Below are 19,783 nucleotides of genomic sequence, written 5' to 3'. Positions count from 1 at the left end.
AACATCGATACAAGATAAATATTACGTTATAAGGTATGCATTTACTGATACAAAGCACATTCAAGCAAAAAAAGAGACATTTCAAACATCACATAAAGTTGTCTATGGAGCAACTGGATACAGCCCAATGTGCGCCGCGTCAATTACTAACAACCTCACCCTTAATTGCTTTCAGAGCTACGTCAAAGTCAAATATTCAATGTACAGTCGTTTTCCAATTCATGGTCATCCAGGTTTTTAATTCTTAATGTTAGCGTAAATTTTATTTTACAACGATAAGCTGTACTCTCTCGATCCTCGACTGCACAAACCCTCCAAATGCCAATATTGACATATATTCCTTTGCGTTTTATAACTAAGGTTTTTTTTATAACTAAGGTTCCTTTAAAAAAACAAAAGAATTCCTATGTGTTCTTCCAAATTATTCTCTACATCTATACCAAATTTCATTGAGATCCGTTCAGCAATTTAGGCTACAAACTTTAACATCTATTCAAACTTTCGTATTTATGATTAACTTCGCCCGCGTGAAAATAAAAAAAATATAGCGTATGTTACTCACAGATAAATTACCTTTCTAACGGTAAAAGAATTTTTAAAATCGACCTAGTTATTTGAATTATTTCAATACATACAAAAATGCAAATCTTTTCTTTTTATAATATTAGTATAGTTTGACTTTTTTAATAAGATGTCGCCTTTTTTAGACGTTACGGATACCGTCGTCAGTACACTTTAAGTTGCACGAGCTGGATTTCGACGACGTGGAGCTATCCGACGAGGACACGCTGCGCGCCTGCCTGCGCATGTTCCTCGACCTGGACTTCGTGGAGCGCTTCCACATCGAGTACAGCGTGCTGTGCCGCTGGCTGCTCAGCGTCAAGAAGAACTACCGCAACGTCACTTACCACAACTGGAGGCACGCCTTCAACGTCGCCCAGATGATGTTCGCTATACTCACTGTGAGTACAGTTTCTATATATTTGCTGGTTGACCAAATATTTCGCAATTATGTTCTGTACAATTTCTTTATGTATCAAATTTATTTATCAAAATAATGCGTAAAATGCTTTATGTAAATGTTTGCTAACAATCTCTTCTCGTGATGTTAAGATCGCTTTCGAAGTATACTAAGCTTCGCTATGATTATAGTAGTCGCGGACCAATGGAAAAAGTACAGTTAGGGTTGTTGATGGTACTTTATTTCTAAAATGAAGCTTAAATGGTTGTAAGAAAAGCTTCCACATTCTACATACATTATTGGTATGGGAAAGATAGGAGTTAGCTGCCATGATAGATACCGTACTCGTTTATTTATAAAATAGCAGAGTTTAAAAATGGACCTTGAAATGCAAGGTAACTTTTTTGTAACTAGGATCCAATGGACAGAAAAAGTAACAAGGTTAATTATTAAATGTTTTAATGATAATTTTGTGATAATTTCAGGAGACCCAATGGTGGAAGATTTTCGGCGAGCTGGAGTGCCTCGCGCTGATCATCGGCTGCCTCTGCCACGACCTCGACCACCGGGGGACCAACAACTCGTTTCAGATCAAGTCAGTCTCCATTGAACACATTGACTTAGCCTCTATCTCACCAAATTGTAAATTGTCTGATATCTAACGAGTAAAATATGTGATGAAAATGTCGGATTTTGTTCCCTTATCTGACAGTGATTTTTACGTTATCTGACCCTCAATCAGCCAATAGTGTGTCAGGCCCTTAGTTTAATATTTAGAAATTCTTTTCATAAGATGCAGTTGCACAAAGTATTTCTAAAGCGCATGATAAATGCAGAATGTTTGATCGTGCTGTTTTTTTTATCTATAATGGGCAAAAGCATCAATACGTTATCAGGATGTAATGTACATTTTTTATTATCTTTTAATTTCATGGGCGAAGTCGCGGGCAACAGCTAGTAGTATTATAATGTTTTCCCGCGTATTTTTCCAGGGCATCATCCCCCCTCGCGCAGCTGTACTCCACGTCGACGATGGAACACCACCACTTCGACCAGTGCCTGATGATCCTCAACTCCCCGGGGAACCAGATCCTCGCCAATCTCTCTTCCGACGACTACGAGCGTGTCGTCAAAGTTCTAGAAGATGCTATACTCTCTACCGACTTGGCAGTTTACTTCAGGTAAATCTTTAAGATATGTTTTTGAAGCGCCATAATTTAAAAAAATTTTATTGTAAATGCGAACTACGAATGGATTATAAAATATTTTCAACAGTATTTCTACAATAAAAAGTGATCTAAGCATAGTGATAGCTTATCTACCTACCCCTTTGCATATAATGTAACTTATGACCCTCACTGCGCAGCAAATGTGTTTTTAATTTTGTGTCTTTATTATTAGAATCCTTATTGTGACATCTAAGTTAGGGCACATTAGTACAAAGACTTCACAAGTATTTTCAAATTTACTCGCAGATGTGCAGTTTGCATCACGATGTATTCCTTCACCGTAAAAACGTCAGGTTATTTCATATATGAAATTAAAAAAATTGGTAAATACCGAGATTCGAACCCGGGACAGTAGATTGAAAGTCAAGTGTTTCACTGAGTTACCGATGCTTTTAGTATTAGGATATTAATTGGGTATTGTTTGTGGTCAGTAAGCGCACGGCGTTCATCGAGCTGGTGAGCGCGGAGCGGTGCGTGTTGGGCGCGGGGGGTGCAGGGGGCGCGGTGGGCTCGGGGGGCGCAGGGGGCGCGTGGGGCGCGTGCCCGGCGCGGCGCGGGCTGCTGCGCGCCATGCTGATGACGGCGTGCGACCTGGCCGCTATCAGCAAGCCGTGGCCGGTGGAGCGGCGCGTGGCCGCGCTCGTCGCAGGAGAGTTCTTCAGGCAGGGAGACCTCGAGAGACATAACCTCAATCTCACGCCTATCGTAAGTATCATCACCATCACCAGCTCACTATACACCCTCGCCGAGGGGTTCGTAGTCTACCCTAATAAGGGGTGACTAGGCCATAGTCAACCATGCTGGCCCACTTCGGGTTGGTTGACTTCGCACATATCTTTGAATTTTTTCGCCGATATGTGCAGGCTGCAACACGATGTTTTCCTTCTTCGTATCGATCGTAAGTATACCTACTAGATACATTTTTATCTTGCGACACTTTTATTTCAAAGAGCAATTTAGTATAGTGTAGGGGAAACTGGCGATATTTCTTGAAAGTTACCAATCGTTTAAACATTTTTAAACGAGAAGCGGAACTATAATCTATACAATGCTATAAATGTGTTTGTGCCAAAAAAAAAGTTAGTGATCTTTCTATGCCACTTCTTCTCTTTCGATTAAAATCTGCAATTTTAAACATTCATGTATGTGTAGCGGTCAGTTTTCTATTTCGGCGAATTTTGTTAGCCGTTCGCTCGTTTGCAACCTTATGATATAAAAAAGTTGAATTAGCTTACATGTTTTCTTAAAATAAAAAAGCTTATAGACTTGTAATATTCATTTCAGGACCTTATGAACAGAGATAAGGAGGACGAGCTGCCGGCGATGCAAGTAATATTCATCGACACCATCTGCCTTCCTATATACGAGGTAACATCCTTAATATTATATAGTACTAGCTTTCGCCCGCAATTCCTTTCGCTTGGGTAAAAAAAATCATATACGTTATTTCAAAATATCCTCTACATCTATGCCAAATTTCGTCGAGATCCGTCCAGCAGTTAGGCTACAAACTCTATCTTGAGCATTTATATTAGTAAGAAGTAACATAGATAAACGATATGTCCTTTAAAACATAAAAAATCTATTTAACTTTGATATAATCTTATTCCAGGCGTTCGCAGTACTATCTCCAGCGCTACAGCCGATGTTAGACCGCGTGAAGAGCAACCGAGCGCACTGGATCGATCTGGCGAACAATGAAAAGTCTGGAAAATTCGACTACATAGCGAAGGAGGAGAGGAACGACAAGTCCAGCGCCAGCTCGCAAGAGGATGAGCACGAGGACAGCAGCGGCGCAGGCAGCCTGTCATCGGACACCAACTCCAAGTACGACCAACTCGAGAACCCCGTGGTGGGTCTAGTCAGTAACAACGCCCTTATGCCGAGAGAACCCAAGTTCTGTCACCTCAATGAGTTGAATTGAGTTGGCATCTTAATAAATTGGTTACAAGACCTGTCACCTCAATAAATTGAGTTACATGATCTGTCACCTCAATAAATTGAGTTACATGACCTGTCACCTCAATAAATTGAGTTACAACACCTGTCATCTCAATAAGTTGAGTTACATGACCTGTCACCTCAATAAATTGAGTTACATGACCTGTCACCTCAATAAATTAAGTTACATGATTTTTGAGAATTGTATGATCTGTCACCTTAAGAGTTTGAGTTTTAGTGCTGGCACCTCCACGATTTGAACAGATCGCGATGTTTTTTGAGTGAATTAAAGTAATTATGCGTCATCTTTACGATTTGAGATTGCTGGCAACTCACAGAATTGAAGTTACTTACGATTTGAATTGAATATATTGTCATTTCAACGAACTTGATCTTGAAAACATCAAATAATTCGTTAATTTAGTTAGCATTGATCGTTTTGGCGGTTCTATAGTAATGAAGGCCAATAGAGATGCCAAATCGTCCATAGGAAGTTACTTTGTAGTCGTAAGTTATTACGCTTTACTGATCTGCGGGAATTCTGTAATTTTGTATCGCTATAGCGTGGATGTAATCGCACATAGTGTGTACATCGACTTAAAGGAATTGATTCTTTTAGGAATAAACTAATCTAGACGATTATAAGCTGTTAATAGATTTAAGGGCCTTAATTACCAAAATAAACTGGCCTAATGTTAAAAAAAATCATATCCAAATTCCCTTACGTCGATCTTGAAGATTTTTTTGTTTACGTCACGGTTATATTGTTAACTATATCCATTTGTACATTATTTAATAATTTTTTTTTGTAACTTTGTTCAATATTTCCTTGAAGGTTCTTTTCCACTTTCTGGCGCGTTCTTTTAAAGAGTAATATCTGTATATTTCATTGAATAGTTTGTAGTTACACTGTTTACGAAGTAAAATTGTATTTAAGATAGTATCGAGTAATGGATACTTTTCTATCAATATCCTAATTAATTAGAAAAAGTAATTTTACCTCATTCGTCTATTCCTGCATACGCGAAGATTTACTTGTGAAAATGTTAGATGTATTTTGACTAAGATACGCTAATTAGAGTGTATTCAATGTATTTTTGTGGTGTTTCCCGTTGGACCGTTCGGTTAACAGCAACGGGCCAACGGGAAACATTAGTTTAGTTCGCTTCATCGTGAGGCGTCACGCGCGGGCCTAACTGTAGTTATGCTTAGCAAATAAATGACCAAATACCAAAAATTCTTAATATAGTTAGGTATTGTGCTAAATTATTGATTTCTTGTTTCCAGTTTTCAAATGAAATTTCATGCTTTTGAGTATTGTGATGATAGAGATTTGAGTTAAGTTTTTTATTTTTAATTGCATAGTATTAAGTAGATTTGTTTGATTACTACACGTGCATGATAACATGAGACCTGATGACGTCACATGTTGCGCAATATTCAACATGTTTGTCAAATGTAAATAGCGCATGTAGTGCGGGTCTCATGTTATTGCGCACGCATAGTACAACTTGTTCATGGACTGACGTGCGCAGGCGCTGATTGTCATAACACAGTTAATATATTTGTATATTCACAGTGGAATTTATAATACAGGAATTGTATAAAGAATACACTTCTAAAGTGACAAGTTAGGAGTAACTTGTAAAAAAAAGTAGGGTTCGATAGAGATCTATAGTGTAAATTCATATGCTTTAATACAAAACTTTATTAATAGTTTTAGTTATAACGAAATAACCCACTTCAATATTTTAACGTTCGATTTTAGGAAACAAATTCGACGTTTCGAATTGTTTCGACTCTCTGATCTTTGTAGAACACAGATGTGTTTACTTTGGAGAGTTTAATAATTTGTTCACTAACTAAAGGGAATAAACTAATACTTAATGTTTAAATCTTTAACAAGAATCAATGGTCTGTGGCAAACTCGATTGAAAAACGGGAGAAAATCCTCGTAATGATAGTTTCACACGAGGGCATACTAGTACTGTTGTTTGAACGAACACTGTCCAAATGTTGTTGAACTGTTTAGTGTGAAACTGTCATAAGTATGTTATACGGCATTTGATTTGGCACGTCGGGACTTAGTGTACTCTTGTACCTTACGTGCCAACTCAAGCACCGATTTTTGCACAACAAATTATAAATTTAAAATGTTTTCATACTATTTACGTTTAATATCTTATTTCTCCCGCTTTTTTATGATTGTCAGTCATGAGTACTTATTAATAACTTTTAATTCGTAAATCGTTTTAACGTAAAACTCCACTGAGGTGACATTACTGTAGTCTCTGTTTAGTCAAAGAGTGAAAGAGATGGAAATATCTTGATTCCTCCTACGTAAAATGTCGTATGTTTGAAACGCAAGTTATGTAAGAAAAAACTTAACTTGTAGGTTTAATTATGGACGCATCACAATCATGAATGATAAGAAACTAGAAACTAAATATACTTTACTGTTACTTTCAAATTTGCACAGAAATTAGTATTTTATCAATTTAAATACGCAAAATTATAGAGTTACGATAGTTTACGTCGGAGCCATCGATGTATATACGTCACAGAATTGGAGTTCTATTGTTATTTGTCATCGGAACCGCATCCTCGCTATAATTTTAGTTTCTATAGTAACGCACCCGGTGCATTCATTCCAGTTTTAAACACAATTGTAACATTTTGTGTCGTCCACTAACAAAATAATATGTCAATTATAAAAATATAATCGAGGCATGATGTAAAACATTTCTTTGTGCAAAAAATGTATTTCAAAACATTAATATTACCATTGCTATAATCAAATCTAGCTTCTCTTCGATGTATCTTGGAATTTAATAAGTCATTTCTGTCTTAAAATATGACCAAATTGTTCCGTAATATAGATAAAATATTTTCTAATTGGAATAATTCTCTCTATAAGCGTTAGATTAACATTTAAAAAAATCTCAAATTAATTGTGGTAATAAAATGTGTACAACGCTAGTTTTAAGATTGCTGTAAGTATTATTAGAATGTAATTAGAAAATTAATAATTATAATTCACTAAATGACGAGTTGTATGGTGTGTGTGAATAATACGGAGGTTGTTTTGTTCCAAACAAAAATGTTATTTATTTATGATTAAACAATTTTTGAAGTACATTGAGTTTTATTTAACTTTTTTAAAATTTCAATCAAATATAACATCGGCTACAAATCCACGACCGTAACGTGGCAAATAGAATAAAAGCGGGATGGATGAAATGAAGACAGGACTGGGGTAATATGCAACCCGCAAATTTCCTTTAAAACATTTACAAAACCGTCATAAGGCCTGCTATGTCTATATCTGAATGTTGGGCAGTAAAAGGGACGGATGAAAGGAGACTACATGTGGCGGAAATGCGAATGTTAAGATGGATGTGTGGGGTAACACGAATGGATAAGATACGTAATGAGTATATTAGAGAAAGTTTGAGAGTAGCCCCAGTGGTAGAGAAACCAAGGAGTAAATAGTTGCCATGGTAGGGGGCTTGTTATGAGGAAGAATAAATCCCAAGTAAGAAGAAGGACGTTAGTTTTGACTGTGGAAGTACACCGGTAGGGGTAGACCTAGAAAGAGATGCATGAAATGTAATATGTTCAAGAAGGGATTTATAACTAAAATGACAGATAATAGTTATTTAGAGTACGAAAACTCGGTGCGCCGACACTACGGGAGTAGGATAACGTAGGGGAGATGATGATGAATCAAATAAAACATAAGCTGGTTTACTTCAGGAATCATTTAATTTATAGTAAATCTTAAAGTAAAGTTCTATTGAACTTAAAAATCACATACTGAGCAAAAAGGTTTATCTTATCTATGACCACAGACCATGGAGGCATGAATGTACTACTAGAACAGGATAAGCTCTTGTCGAAAAATTGAAGGCGTGCGAGACCTCAATAACTGAATCATATTACCCTCTCTGGCCATCGTGATCATAATTATAAAAAAATATTCGTGACCTGACCTCAGCAGATCATTGCTTCAGATGGATTTTAATCTAAGGTGCTAATGATAAGCTTGTTCTACGCATCACTCTATATTTCCCGCTTTTGAGTGGTACTTGTGGGTCACGACATGGAGATGGACACCTCCGTTGACCCCCTCACCTTCTTTTTTTGACTTTTCAAAATGATTCTTTAAATGCAAATCGCTAGAGTATCGTTTAAGAGGAAAGAGGTGTCGAAATCGATAATCGAGTAAAATTTGATTGATGATTCTCACAATCGTTTTAAGGATTTCCAGGATTGGATAGTCATGCATAGTCACAGTAAGTCTTCGCTAACAAATTATGTTTTTAAACTATTACCTATTAAGACAAACCACGATCAGAATAATACTCGCTTCCGCAAGCCTCCACAACCCAAGTTCTACAGTATTGACAAGAGCACAGTAGTACAGTTGGTACTGTTATTGACAAGAGCTATATCCTGTTCTAGTAGTACATCCATGCCACTGATACATTTAATAAATATCTTCAAAGAATACAGAAATGGGGCAGACAAGACACCTTGGTGTCATGCAGGAGGAGCATGCCACAAAGAGGAAGTCTTCGCAGAGTGTCCACCATCAACCAGCTTCAGATCCAGATCTCCTGCTTAACCCTGGCAGTATAGCGACCTACTGCAACACCAGCGGGGAAGAAGCTCGGAGGAGACCGTTTCAGACCTCTGCCGCCCCTCCACCCTTCGCGTCCAACCATTGCAAGCCGCCACAAAGCAACAAATAACTTGTAATTATCTGCATCAATATATCAATCAACTGCAAAGCCTACAACTTATTTATCCAAACCAAGATACACTCCATCTTTATAAGAGATTACATGAAACATTATAATTTCCTTTTACCACTTGAACGTAAAATCGTCGGTTTACGTTTTCTATTCGTATGTGAAACAGTTGGCTTCAAATCTTTGACATTGATTGACGAAGTAGAGACAGGTTTCTTAGAAAATTTTATTGGAGAGGTTTGAGATGAACGGGTTTTGATATTCGTCTGCGTACTTTTACTTCGAAATTTATGTGTAATGTTTACCTGGATTGCTTTATCGCATTTTGTAATTTCTGTTCTTTCATTACATTTATCTGAAAAAGAAAATAAATGACTAATGCTAGCAAACCAATAAAATCATGCACCCTGCACTCCGGGAGATTCAAATATATGTGAAGTGTGCAATTAATGCCTTAAATATTATGAGTACAAAAGTAATTTAAACAATACAGTGGATGGATGAAAATGTGAATTTTCTATTATGTTAATTTGTAAAGCATACTTAAAATGGCGGATCCAGGGGGGGGGTATTGACCCCATGACCCCCCCCCCCTAAGCTGGTTGGTCAAGAGCTTGACACAATATATTTACATATTTTGTCAAGCTCTTGACTTGACCACAACTATGTGAACCCCCCCTGGTGCCAAAGCTGGATCCGCACTTGCATACTTAAGCCACTAGACATATTCAATTGTCAATTAAACTACTCTGAGTTTTGCATTTACATCAATTCTAACTGGAGAGTTTAGTTACATTTCAGTTTATACTGAAGGTAAAATACAAAATGAGTATTAGAATAGCCCCAGTGGTTAAAAAAATAAGGAGTAAAAGGTTAGCATGTTATGAGAAGGGATGAATCGCATGTAACAAGGACATAATTTATGAATGTGGAGGTACACTGGTAGAGGTAGACTTAGAAAGAGACAGATGGATTGCATGAAAGGTGACATAATCAAGAAGGGAGTGATGACTGAGATGACAGATGATAGTTATGTGGAGGACAAAAATCTGTTGCGCCGACCCTATGGGAGTAGGATAAGGAGGAAATTAATGATGATGATGATGATCAATTTTAACTGCAGTTTTAACTGGAGAGTTACTTATAGTAGGGGAGCCGACGATGCTAAATGGGGATTTACTCGAGCGTCGCAGAGACCTATTGGGATGCATAGCTTAGATGATAAGAAAAAAATGTTATGTGATATATATCTCTACATCGGTGGGGGAAGCGGACATAGATTTTTAAATATGTAAAAAAAACTGTTGCATGGATATAATACAATATTAGTAATGTACGTATGTTAATCTGATTGCTTGCATGATGTGGAAGGTTGTATATAATGGTTGAAAATAAAAAAAATGCTCTGATTCACTAATCTGACGATTTCGATGGGACGCAAACTCGCGGCCATTTTCACAATGTGCAAAAAAATCGCAATTTTGAAATACTCAAGCGCGTCAGATTAAGATATATGTGGTTCATCTTTATGTTCTAAATGTAATGTCTCATAATCTGACGATTATCTAGAGGGATTCGCCTGATATGACAAAAAAAATTAGAAAAATGGTTCACCTTAATCTGATCCTGTATCCTTCACGGGCGGCCTTACATATGGTCTTCGTGTTTTATGGAGGTACTTAGCTGGGTACAAAGTATCCCACTATATATTAATCTGCCGCGCTTTAGTAAATCCCGAAATCCCCGATTTGGCTCCCTTACTATTATATTTCAGTTCAAACTGAAGTTGTGTACTGGGTAAACTGACTATAAAGATATCAATGTTTAATGGATATTGCTTACCAACCTTCATATTCACTTAAAAGTGTATTTAGATGGTCACTCAAAATAAATACCGATTCTACCTTCTTTTCTTCAAATTCACATTTTACTGATGGTCTATTTACATTTAAAACAATTGGTTGACAAACACCAATCAATTTGCTGGATACTGATTGGCAATCCTGTGTTTGTTTAATACTTATCTTTTCACTTGATATTACTTCTTCACATTCCATTTTTATCTCAAGATTACCCCCTTTTTCAGCTAATGGTTGACAGAAATCAGTCGAATTACTATCTATTGTTAGTTGGCAACCTTTTTCTGCAGTTGGAACTTTACTATTCAAATTTTCATTTGATTTTAATTCACCTGACGTTTCTTCTTCAAATTCACTTTTTATCTTTATGCTGCTCCACTCTGTAGTATGTGTTTGAAAACTAGTTAAGCCACTAGCTACTGGAGCTTGGCAACTATTCTTTTCAGTTGAAGGTCCAGTTGCTTTGCTACTAATATTTGACATTATTTCTTCTTCATATTCACTTTTTATGTCTAGTTCATTCCAATCTGTACTAAGTGTTTGACAATCAGTTGAAGTACTGGATATTGGTTGCCCAGGAAACTTTGAAGGTAAACAACCAGATCTAATCAATATTCTTGATACTCTACCCGTAGCACAATACGTTCCATAATTTTTCATGTCATTTGGCAGCTGAAATTTTATTTAAAATAAAAAATGAGTTATGATTATAAACTATGGAGTAATCAGTCATAGCATAGAGTAGGCTCCGAGCACTTCAGTAGGGGCATATAGTGAGCTGATGGAGAAAAAATCAACAAACGAAGATGCTGGCAGAGCTACATAATTGACTTTTTATCTACATGGTTTTAACTTTACATTTACATTTTATGGGATGTTTTTAAGATGAGGGAAGCATGATGCATTCTGAAAATGTGACGAAATTTAATTATATTCGTAAAAAATCAATCAAATATGGTCTGACACCGGTTACTATAATTATGAATGAAAAATATTCGGCTCTTGTATTTTTTTCGACCTAAGAAATGAGAATACACTCCCTTCTTACGTATATTCTTTTTAAGATAATCCATTCATACTTACATCAAAGTGATCTTCACAAAAAAATGCAGAAGTTGTTCGATTAAACTCATTCGGTTGTCTTCCGGCAAGTTCCAACCATTGTTTTCTAATAATTGGTTTATGTGGGACGGGTATAAAAAGTTTTTGAGGCGTGCGGATTGTTGTGTTATTGCACATTGATACTGCACAAGTTTTATAATTTGTATTATCCATTTTAACTGCCGCATTTACTTATTCATAAATTACTTTAATTATAAGATCAGCTCAGTCAGATCCTAGCAGAACGAAAAGAAGTAAATAATTGCAAATAAATAGTTTGTCTAAAAAAGCTTGATTAGTTTGACAAATGACAGTTCATTTGACAATGTAGTAGGTGTGGGTCCCTATAATGTACGACCCGATAATGCACGGCCCAATAATCCGTGTACAAACAAATCCCTTTGTTTGTACACGGATTAATGGGCCGTGCATTATTGGGTCGTGCATTATCGTGGCTGTACATTATTGCCTCCCGTAGGTGTGGCTAAAATCGATTATAAATCTAATCGATTTTCTAATTATACTTCAAAAGATTTTGGAATCGATAGCAACACATTTGCATTTTATGAATCAAAATAAATTCTATTTTTTTCTTTGGTTTATAAAAAGGCAAAGCAATAATGAGATATACAGAACAATTACAAAGAATGAGAGTAAGAGATATTTATTGCATGCATGGTATTATTGGAATTCGTTATCATTATTGTTATCGCTATCACTATATTCACTAGTAGAACTGTCACTTGAGTTAATTAAAAAATAAATAATAATTGTAGTTATGTTCAATAAATTTTGCTTAAAATGAATATCGATAATTCACAATTTTTCGCTAAGCGTGTAACGTCGCTATGACTCTCGTCTATTAAGTACGGCATTTAGCTGCATACAAATTTAATTCAATACTTCATATGCGTCATTTATCAATCTTATTCAGACAAACTATAATTTACACAAATCGGTGAAGGGGTGGGGGAAGTCCAACAAATTACAAACAACGAAAATTAAATCATTTTTAATTACATAATGCACTTATCAAGATTAAATTGTTATGTTTTTAGCATCAATTGATTAAATCAGATCTTCACGCATTAAAATATATTGGGCAAATATCGCGGGAATTTATGTTATAGGCTTGGTACATGGTCATAATAACAATTCGATTATCACTACTAACTACTCATATAAAGTAATGTCGAGTCTTCACCAATGGAACAACGGTAAATACCGTCATATCAGATATCAATCTCGGTACCAACTTATCGTGGGCATAAACCATAACATTTTGGATTTGTAATCATTTGTTGTATCCCGAATTATATTATTTACCTGATTTTATTATTATAAAGCTTTTCCGGTAAATTATAGTATACACTGATCTCTGATATAAGTGATTACATACTTTTACGTTACATTGTGGATCAGCTATTTTTATAAACGAAAAATAATGATTTTGACTTTTGTGCTGTCACAATACAAAATCAATTCAAAAATTTTTCAGTAAGTCTGCCATTGACAACTTTGTTTAACGGATTTATTTTATAGTATTATATTTTAGAATAATCTTTATTGAACAAATATGCCTTTACTTGACATAACCAATCCGAAAGTTATTATATTTCTTATTGAAAACTATGAGAAAGAAAATCGGTTACGTCTTAACTGGATACTTAAGCACCGTGAACAGATCCAGCAAGCGGCGACACTCAACAGGGAACCGACAAATTACTTTGAGACCGATGTAATCGCTCACAATATGATAGGCGGAATGGCCACGACTACCAGAGACCATATCGTGTCGGGATATAACAGGAAGAAAACTCCCATACGCGATGCGATCTTCGTACCCGGAGTTAAAGATTTACGCCACGGTCATTCAATTGTAGATGTCGGTCTGGGGGATCCAAAAGATGATCCTAGACTCAAAAGACCAGTCGAAGAACTTTCGACAGATCCTATAATGCGCCCCGTCGATCCCAAAGTTAACAAAATGATATATAAACCGAGACCAGAATTTGGAAGGAATCGATATCTCCAAACACGGTCGAAGACGTGGCCGGAGAAGAAATACTATTTCTCTGAGTGTTCTAATTGGGACTATGGATGGCGAATGAAGGATAGCGATTTGCGCCAGAAGCCGTTGTATGGACGATGCTGGCATCTTCATAGGGCAGTACGGACCAGAGTCGGGCCCCAACCAGACCCACCCTACTATAAGTCCTCCGATCCTCCTGGTTCTACCAAGTTTGTTACCATATAGTTAAATTATCGAAGACGGACCCTATAAAATCTTGTTATTTTGATATTATAATAAAATAACACCATTTTCGTTTGTATCCTAATCTGCATAAAAATAAACCTTTATCTAATATTAAATTGTTAGCAATGTGCATATTTCTTTTCTGTTCATCTTATATATAAAAGTGAAAAAAGACTTGGTCATAAAAATAAATATAGTTACACTCTCGAAAACTGTACCCTCAGTGAAAAAAATACTCTGAAAGCGAACTGCGGATGCGGTAGGTAGACTGACTATAGCAGTTGGGTGTTCAATTTTATTTTGAACCTTATTACAATATGTTAGAGTTCACGCATATAATATATTGTTTACGGTACAGAAGTGCAGATTTTTTTATAATTTCCAAGAGCGCCGCATGAATAAATGACATTTAATGACGCGAGCCCGAAATACCAGTATTGCGAATCTCTTGGAACGCGACAACTGTGTGTTAAGTGAGTATATACTTTTATTACGTTATTTTGTAATTGATCGCTTCAGACGAAAAAATAATTATCCTGACATTTACGACATTTTATAGTGTCACTTAAAAATAAGTGAATCAACAACTTTTCCGTAAATTCGTTAAGAGTTTGCAATAGTATTATTGAAAAACAGTTTTAATTTAGTTGAAAATGCCTTTTCTTGACGTACATAATCCGGCGGTGATAAGATTCCTCATAGATTGCTACGAAAAAGAAACACTATATCGTCTAAATTGGGTCGAAAAGCATCGCGAGAGAATAGAGAAAGCGGCGACTCTCCAAAGGGAACCGACGAATTACTGTCAGACCGATGTGCTTGCACACATAGCATCTTCGGGAATGGCAATGACCACTAGAGACTTTATCGCATCTGGATATAACAGAATGAAATGCCGCGATCCGTATACTAATGTGCACAGACTTAAAGATTTACGTCACGGACATTCCATTGCAGATGTCGGTCTGGGAGATCCCAAAGAGGATCCGAGACTCGTAAGGTCAGACGATGAACTTGCATCAGATCCAATAATGCGTCCCGTCGACCCCGACGTGAACAAAATCATATATAAACCGACACCTGAATATGGAAGGAAACTATATCTACACACACGTGAGAAATTATGGCCGGAAAAGAAGTATTATTTCCCTGAGTGCTCTAACTGGGATTATGGATGGCGCACAATGGATAGCTCTATGCACCAGCCGTCGTTATATGGGATAGTCGAACATCTCAATCGAGCGCAGCGCTCCCGAGTTGGGCCCCAACCGGACCCCGCGTACTACAAATCGCCTAACCCGCTAAGGCAAACCAAGTTTGATATTGTATAATAAGGGCTTTGTTTTAAGAGACCCTCTGATATTTTTTCGATGATATAATACAAGGATTGTTTCGTTTCATTGGCCGATACAGGTCTGAGATCTATAGGGCTTAAGTCCCCTTCTTTTGAACACGAGACTGTGTGCTTCTCTTTGTTTAGTCGTATTCCGATTTACAGTGTGCAATATGTTTATGCTTTTAGTTTTAACTGAAATCTTTAATTTACTTTATGTAGAATCTGTTATTAAGTATATTGATTGGTTTACCATAGAGAATAATGTATTGATTTCTAAGAAACACCGGTTTGAAAGATATGACCGGTATTATTATATTGTTTTAGTTTTTTATTTGTGGTATAATAGGGAAGGAGTTATGGGGGTCAAGGAACCCTTGGAAGGTATATTTTATTATTAATTCGTAATAAGACGTAAGTATAATAATAAAATGGGAGTTATACGCGGCAGAAAATAAATAGTAATCATGTTAATTTAACCTCAAATAATTTAACCCTCGATAAATTCTATTGGACGCTATTTTTTATGCCTTTGATAAGTTTTTTAGTCAATAATTTAAAAAAGTAATATATTTGTAAAAATTATATGTTAAGAAAAATAAAATTAAATGAAATTGCATGCAAGTTGTCCAAAACATGGTCATCTCCATTTCCTTGAATGTGGTACCGTGTAATTTCGTTTGTTTGGAACCCGCGTCTGCATCTGCCATTTTTTCCATAGATGGACTTTAGTTAGATTTTGTTGTATTGTAATTTATTATCACGTTTAATTCTTTTTCATTGTTATGGTAATTTTGTTTTTTTTGTCTTACTGTCATTTTGTGAAGGTATTACTGGTGATCATGTAACAGAACAAATATCTATTCATTTATATTGTTATTGTTGGGTTTATCTTGTATTTAGTATTGAATTAATTGTTTATTTTTACACGTTAACTAGATAAAGTTTAACGATAACTTTTAACTATTTGTTAAAGTAAATTCTATTAGATTATTTACAATTAGATTCAAATCTTTTATTTGTTATAATCAGGCAAATCATTACCACATTCGTAATACTAAAATGTCTAATTTCACACATATCTCAACGATAGTCACAGTTCCCGCGGATATTTCTCTGTCAATAACAATGCGCATGTCAGTCTAATATGTTACTTGCTCTTTCCTACAAACCTATTAAAAAAGGGACAAAAGATAACCTCAAATATACTTACGCACGCGCGTTACCGCTTTGAAAGTACAAATTTATATATTTTTACATGTTCACCCTAGTCGCCAGTGAACTACGCATTATAGCCGTAATGCAGTGTAAATAATTTTAACATAAAATAATATAAACGTTACACTTTAGTTGTTTCTAGTATGTAATCTATATTAAGAATCTAAATTCATTCCTAAAATAGTAAATATCGTGTATTTCTTTTATGTATATTTAATAGTGTAAAAATTGTTTTAAGTGGTTTATTGCGACTGAAGAATAGCAGTCAGAATAAGTAAGTAATTTTTAGGCTCGAAAACGTATTAGATTTTTATCTTAAATTAATTTTTTAATTACGAATATTCTTAAATCCTAGTTGTTATCACTCTCTTTGTAGGTTAATTATTTAGTGTTTTATTAAACGTTTTATTAATTGATTTTAATTGTCAATTTCCCAAAAATGTACTACAAATTAATGAAATTCACGAAATTGTTAAGCATAATTTTCAGTTCCTTTATTTTATTTTCTTATAGTGTTAATGTTAATAGCTATTAAATGACGTAATTACTATTTTCGATCAGTCCAATTTCCCAATACGCGCACCCCTGTTAAAGCAGGTGGCGTGATGTAGGTACTACGCACCCTAAGTATAGATCCGTCATGGTCACGTTTCAGAATCGACCTTTCATTCATGCGATTCTTTTTTATTATTGGTTAATCCGTTATCGAGGATTTTGTAGTTTTAACTAGCTGTTATCGTGACTTCGACCACTTGGAATAAAAAAAAAGTAAAGAGGCATAGCCTATGCTGTGAAAGAATTTTTAAAATTGGCCCAGTATTTGAATTATTCCCATGTATACAAAAATACAAATGTTTCCACTTTATAATATAAGTATGGATGATGAAATTCTTGGATTTTTTCTCTAGCCTTTTTTTTACAGTAAATTAGACAGGTACGAATTTTAATTTTGTCACTTTGTGAAAACAAATGGAAAAATAGTTTTTCTTATTGCAACAAAAAAATCTAACCTTTTGACATTATTTTAAAGTTATGTGCGGTTTCAGTGGATTTCTGTAAATACAAGGTTTTATTTCATCTTGCAAATATTCTTTTAAGATTCAAGTCTGCTTTTAAGGCTGAAATTTATGTTTTGTTATTGGCTCTAATTCTAATGCAAGGAACGCCCACTTAAAAACTAAGACATTCCCACATACGTCCTGCCTCACAATTCAACCAAAATGGTCTAACAAAACTCGTCGGAGAAGGTCCATGATGGAGGCGAATTCAGTAAGATAAAACTTTTTTAGTCATTCGTCTGGGAATTTTAAACTGTCAACATTGTTTTTTTTATATCTGCGCAACTAAAAATATTTCCTCCCACAGTAAAACTGTCAAATGGGATAACATGAAAATCTTATTTTTACCAAAACTGTGTATAAAAAACTGAAATATTAAATCTCCAAAAATAACGAGCAGTAACTTTTTTTGTTATCGTTACCATTTGTTTCTACTCTCCATCAAGTTATACGAAAACATTATTGTCCTCTCTTTCTTACTTCTACAAAAAACTGAAATAACAAGTTTTTGCAGAAGTGTCTCGGTACTGGTAAGCGGTTGATAATGTTGAAAGTTTATAACATGTTTCTTTACTTAAAATATTCTTACTAAGTTAAACCAGTACTTAACTATAGATGGCCGTACAATTTACACGTCTACAAAATCCTGTACTCATATTTATATCTCTAATGTTAAATTAAATAATTTTAAAATACATGACTTTATAAATCCCTTTATTTTTTAAGGTTCAGAGCTGATCGGGACAGTGTAACTTCATAATGCTGAAATGTAAGTACTATCTTACTTTTATTTATTTTTTCATGAATATACGCTGTATTGTTACTTCGGCGCAATAAAATATACGAATAACTAATGACAAATTCCACCTTTGATATTAACTGTGTAGATAACCGAAATAAGAGATTGAAAAGTCTATCTGTCTCTTCTATATTACGTGTGTTCGTAAATTACTTCCCAAAAAAAAAATAGTGCCGTTTCAGGCGTGCAAACGTGACGCGAGTCGGGTGAGTCGCTTTTGATTTCAAGTCTCGACTGAGATCGCTGGTCAATGCACCCTGAGCACGAGGTTTGTGGGTCACAGCGGCCGGACCGACACTACCTATATTATATGTCACTAAGATATACATTTACTGGATGCGCCAAAATGTTGACCTTTTCTGGCCAACATCCCTTCTACTCATACATTCGTGATAAAAACCAATTCTAATTTAAAAATTAAAATTTCTGTGCCTATGGGTATTAACTACATAATGTTTTTTTTTCCTAATGTCCCTATTATAAACAGGGTGTACATACAAACCAACTAATATTGTGCAAAAAAGTGAGTATTTCGTGTATCGTTATTGATATAATTCTAATGAAAACTATTAAAACAATATTAATTTTCGTAAATAATTTGACACTTCAACAATCTCATTATTTCAGCCACTGGAGAGTAATTAAATTTCAGATTTCAATTTGTTAACTAATTTACAGAGTGTACTATAATCGTATTGAAATTTTTGATAATGTTAAACATTATCTATTGGAAAGTATCAAGACTCATCGTTGTCATCATTAACAGTCTTTATCTGTCCACTGTTGGACATATCCCTTCCTCAATACCTCCCACAAAATGTTGTCCCCCTCCTCAATCCTTAATTCCACGGAGTTTCTTATACCAAAAAGAATAAGAAATGTATTTTTAGATGTGAAATATGAATGATATAGTATGTGTGTAGATTTTTTAAATTGGTTGTCTCACACTGGACACTATCGATTTGAGGGTTAACAAGTCATATCCACTTAAAATAAAATAACTTTCATGATCGTTTCTTGTTATGAGGTAACCGTTATATTTTTAATCAGGATACTATAATAATGCTAATCAATTTTTAACAACCTATCGGTAAGTAAGCTTAGCACCTAAGTGCGAAATTTATAGTTCCGCTTAAATTCACGGCACGTGCTAGTTCACTACCAAATCTTTAAAAGCAAACTGAATTTTATTAATTAATATGTATTATGTTTTTATGCTTAAAACTAACTTATTTTCCAGCACTTACTACTACTACTAGTCAGCCAGATGACG

At 35.2% G+C, this 19,783-nt stretch overlaps 5 protein-coding genes across 5 annotated transcripts in view; 4 read left to right on the top strand and 1 right to left on the bottom strand.

Annotated features, from left to right (window-relative positions):
* Positions 1-5,528, top strand: part of LOC106105150 (dual 3',5'-cyclic-AMP and -GMP phosphodiesterase 11-like) — a 91,653-nt gene extending 86,125 nt beyond the window's left edge. The window contains exons 13-19 of the mRNA XM_013285381.1: positions 708-962; positions 1,447-1,556; positions 1,954-2,142; positions 2,622-2,662; positions 2,714-2,895; positions 3,475-3,558; positions 3,803-5,528. Of these exons, the coding sequence (XP_013140835.1) occupies positions 708-962; positions 1,447-1,556; positions 1,954-2,142; positions 2,622-2,662; positions 2,714-2,895; positions 3,475-3,558; positions 3,803-4,114 (1,173 nt within the window). The 3' untranslated portion in view covers positions 4,115-5,528. The remainder of the gene's footprint in view (positions 1-707; positions 963-1,446; positions 1,557-1,953; positions 2,143-2,621; positions 2,663-2,713; positions 2,896-3,474; positions 3,559-3,802) is intronic.
* A 2,346-nt stretch (positions 5,529-7,874) lies between these two features.
* Positions 7,875-12,151, bottom strand: LOC106105251. Its single transcript, XM_013285535.1, has 3 exons — positions 11,828-12,151; positions 10,732-11,416; positions 7,875-9,240 (listed from the first exon to the last, which is right to left on the bottom strand). Exons 1-3 carry the CDS (start codon positions 12,017-12,019, stop codon positions 8,987-8,989), a joined length of 1,131 nt encoding a protein of 376 aa, XP_013140989.1. The 5' UTR covers positions 12,020-12,151; the 3' UTR covers positions 7,875-8,986.
* Positions 12,152-13,324: 1,173 nt separating this feature from the next.
* LOC106105128 lies at positions 13,325-14,236 on the top strand. Its single transcript, XM_013285359.1, has one exon. The coding sequence runs from the start codon at positions 13,422-13,424 to the stop codon at positions 14,100-14,102; it is 681 nt and encodes a 226-aa protein (XP_013140813.1). The 5' UTR covers positions 13,325-13,421; the 3' UTR covers positions 14,103-14,236.
* A 396-nt stretch (positions 14,237-14,632) lies between these two features.
* On the top strand, positions 14,633-16,322 carry LOC106105173. Its single transcript, XM_013285424.1, has one exon. The coding sequence runs from the start codon at positions 14,756-14,758 to the stop codon at positions 15,431-15,433; it is 678 nt and encodes a 225-aa protein (XP_013140878.1). The 5' UTR covers positions 14,633-14,755; the 3' UTR covers positions 15,434-16,322.
* A 2,115-nt stretch (positions 16,323-18,437) lies between these two features.
* The window catches only part of LOC106105172 (long-chain-fatty-acid--CoA ligase 5), a 39,697-nt gene continuing 38,351 nt past the window's right edge, over positions 18,438-19,783 (top strand). The window contains exon 1 of the mRNA XM_013285422.1: positions 18,438-18,480. Within this exon, the coding sequence (XP_013140876.1) occupies positions 18,471-18,480 (10 nt within the window). The 5' untranslated portion in view covers positions 18,438-18,470. The remainder of the gene's footprint in view (positions 18,481-19,783) is intronic.

This window comes from Papilio polytes, unplaced genomic scaffold (assembly GCF_000836215.1).
Source record: "Papilio polytes unplaced genomic scaffold, Ppol_1.0 DF823177.1, whole genome shotgun sequence".
In the NCBI taxonomy this organism is placed as follows: Eukaryota; Metazoa; Arthropoda; class Insecta; order Lepidoptera; family Papilionidae; genus Papilio; species Papilio polytes.
The sequence above is the reverse complement of the archived record's forward strand: the minus strand, read 5'-3'. Positions and strand labels throughout refer to the sequence as shown.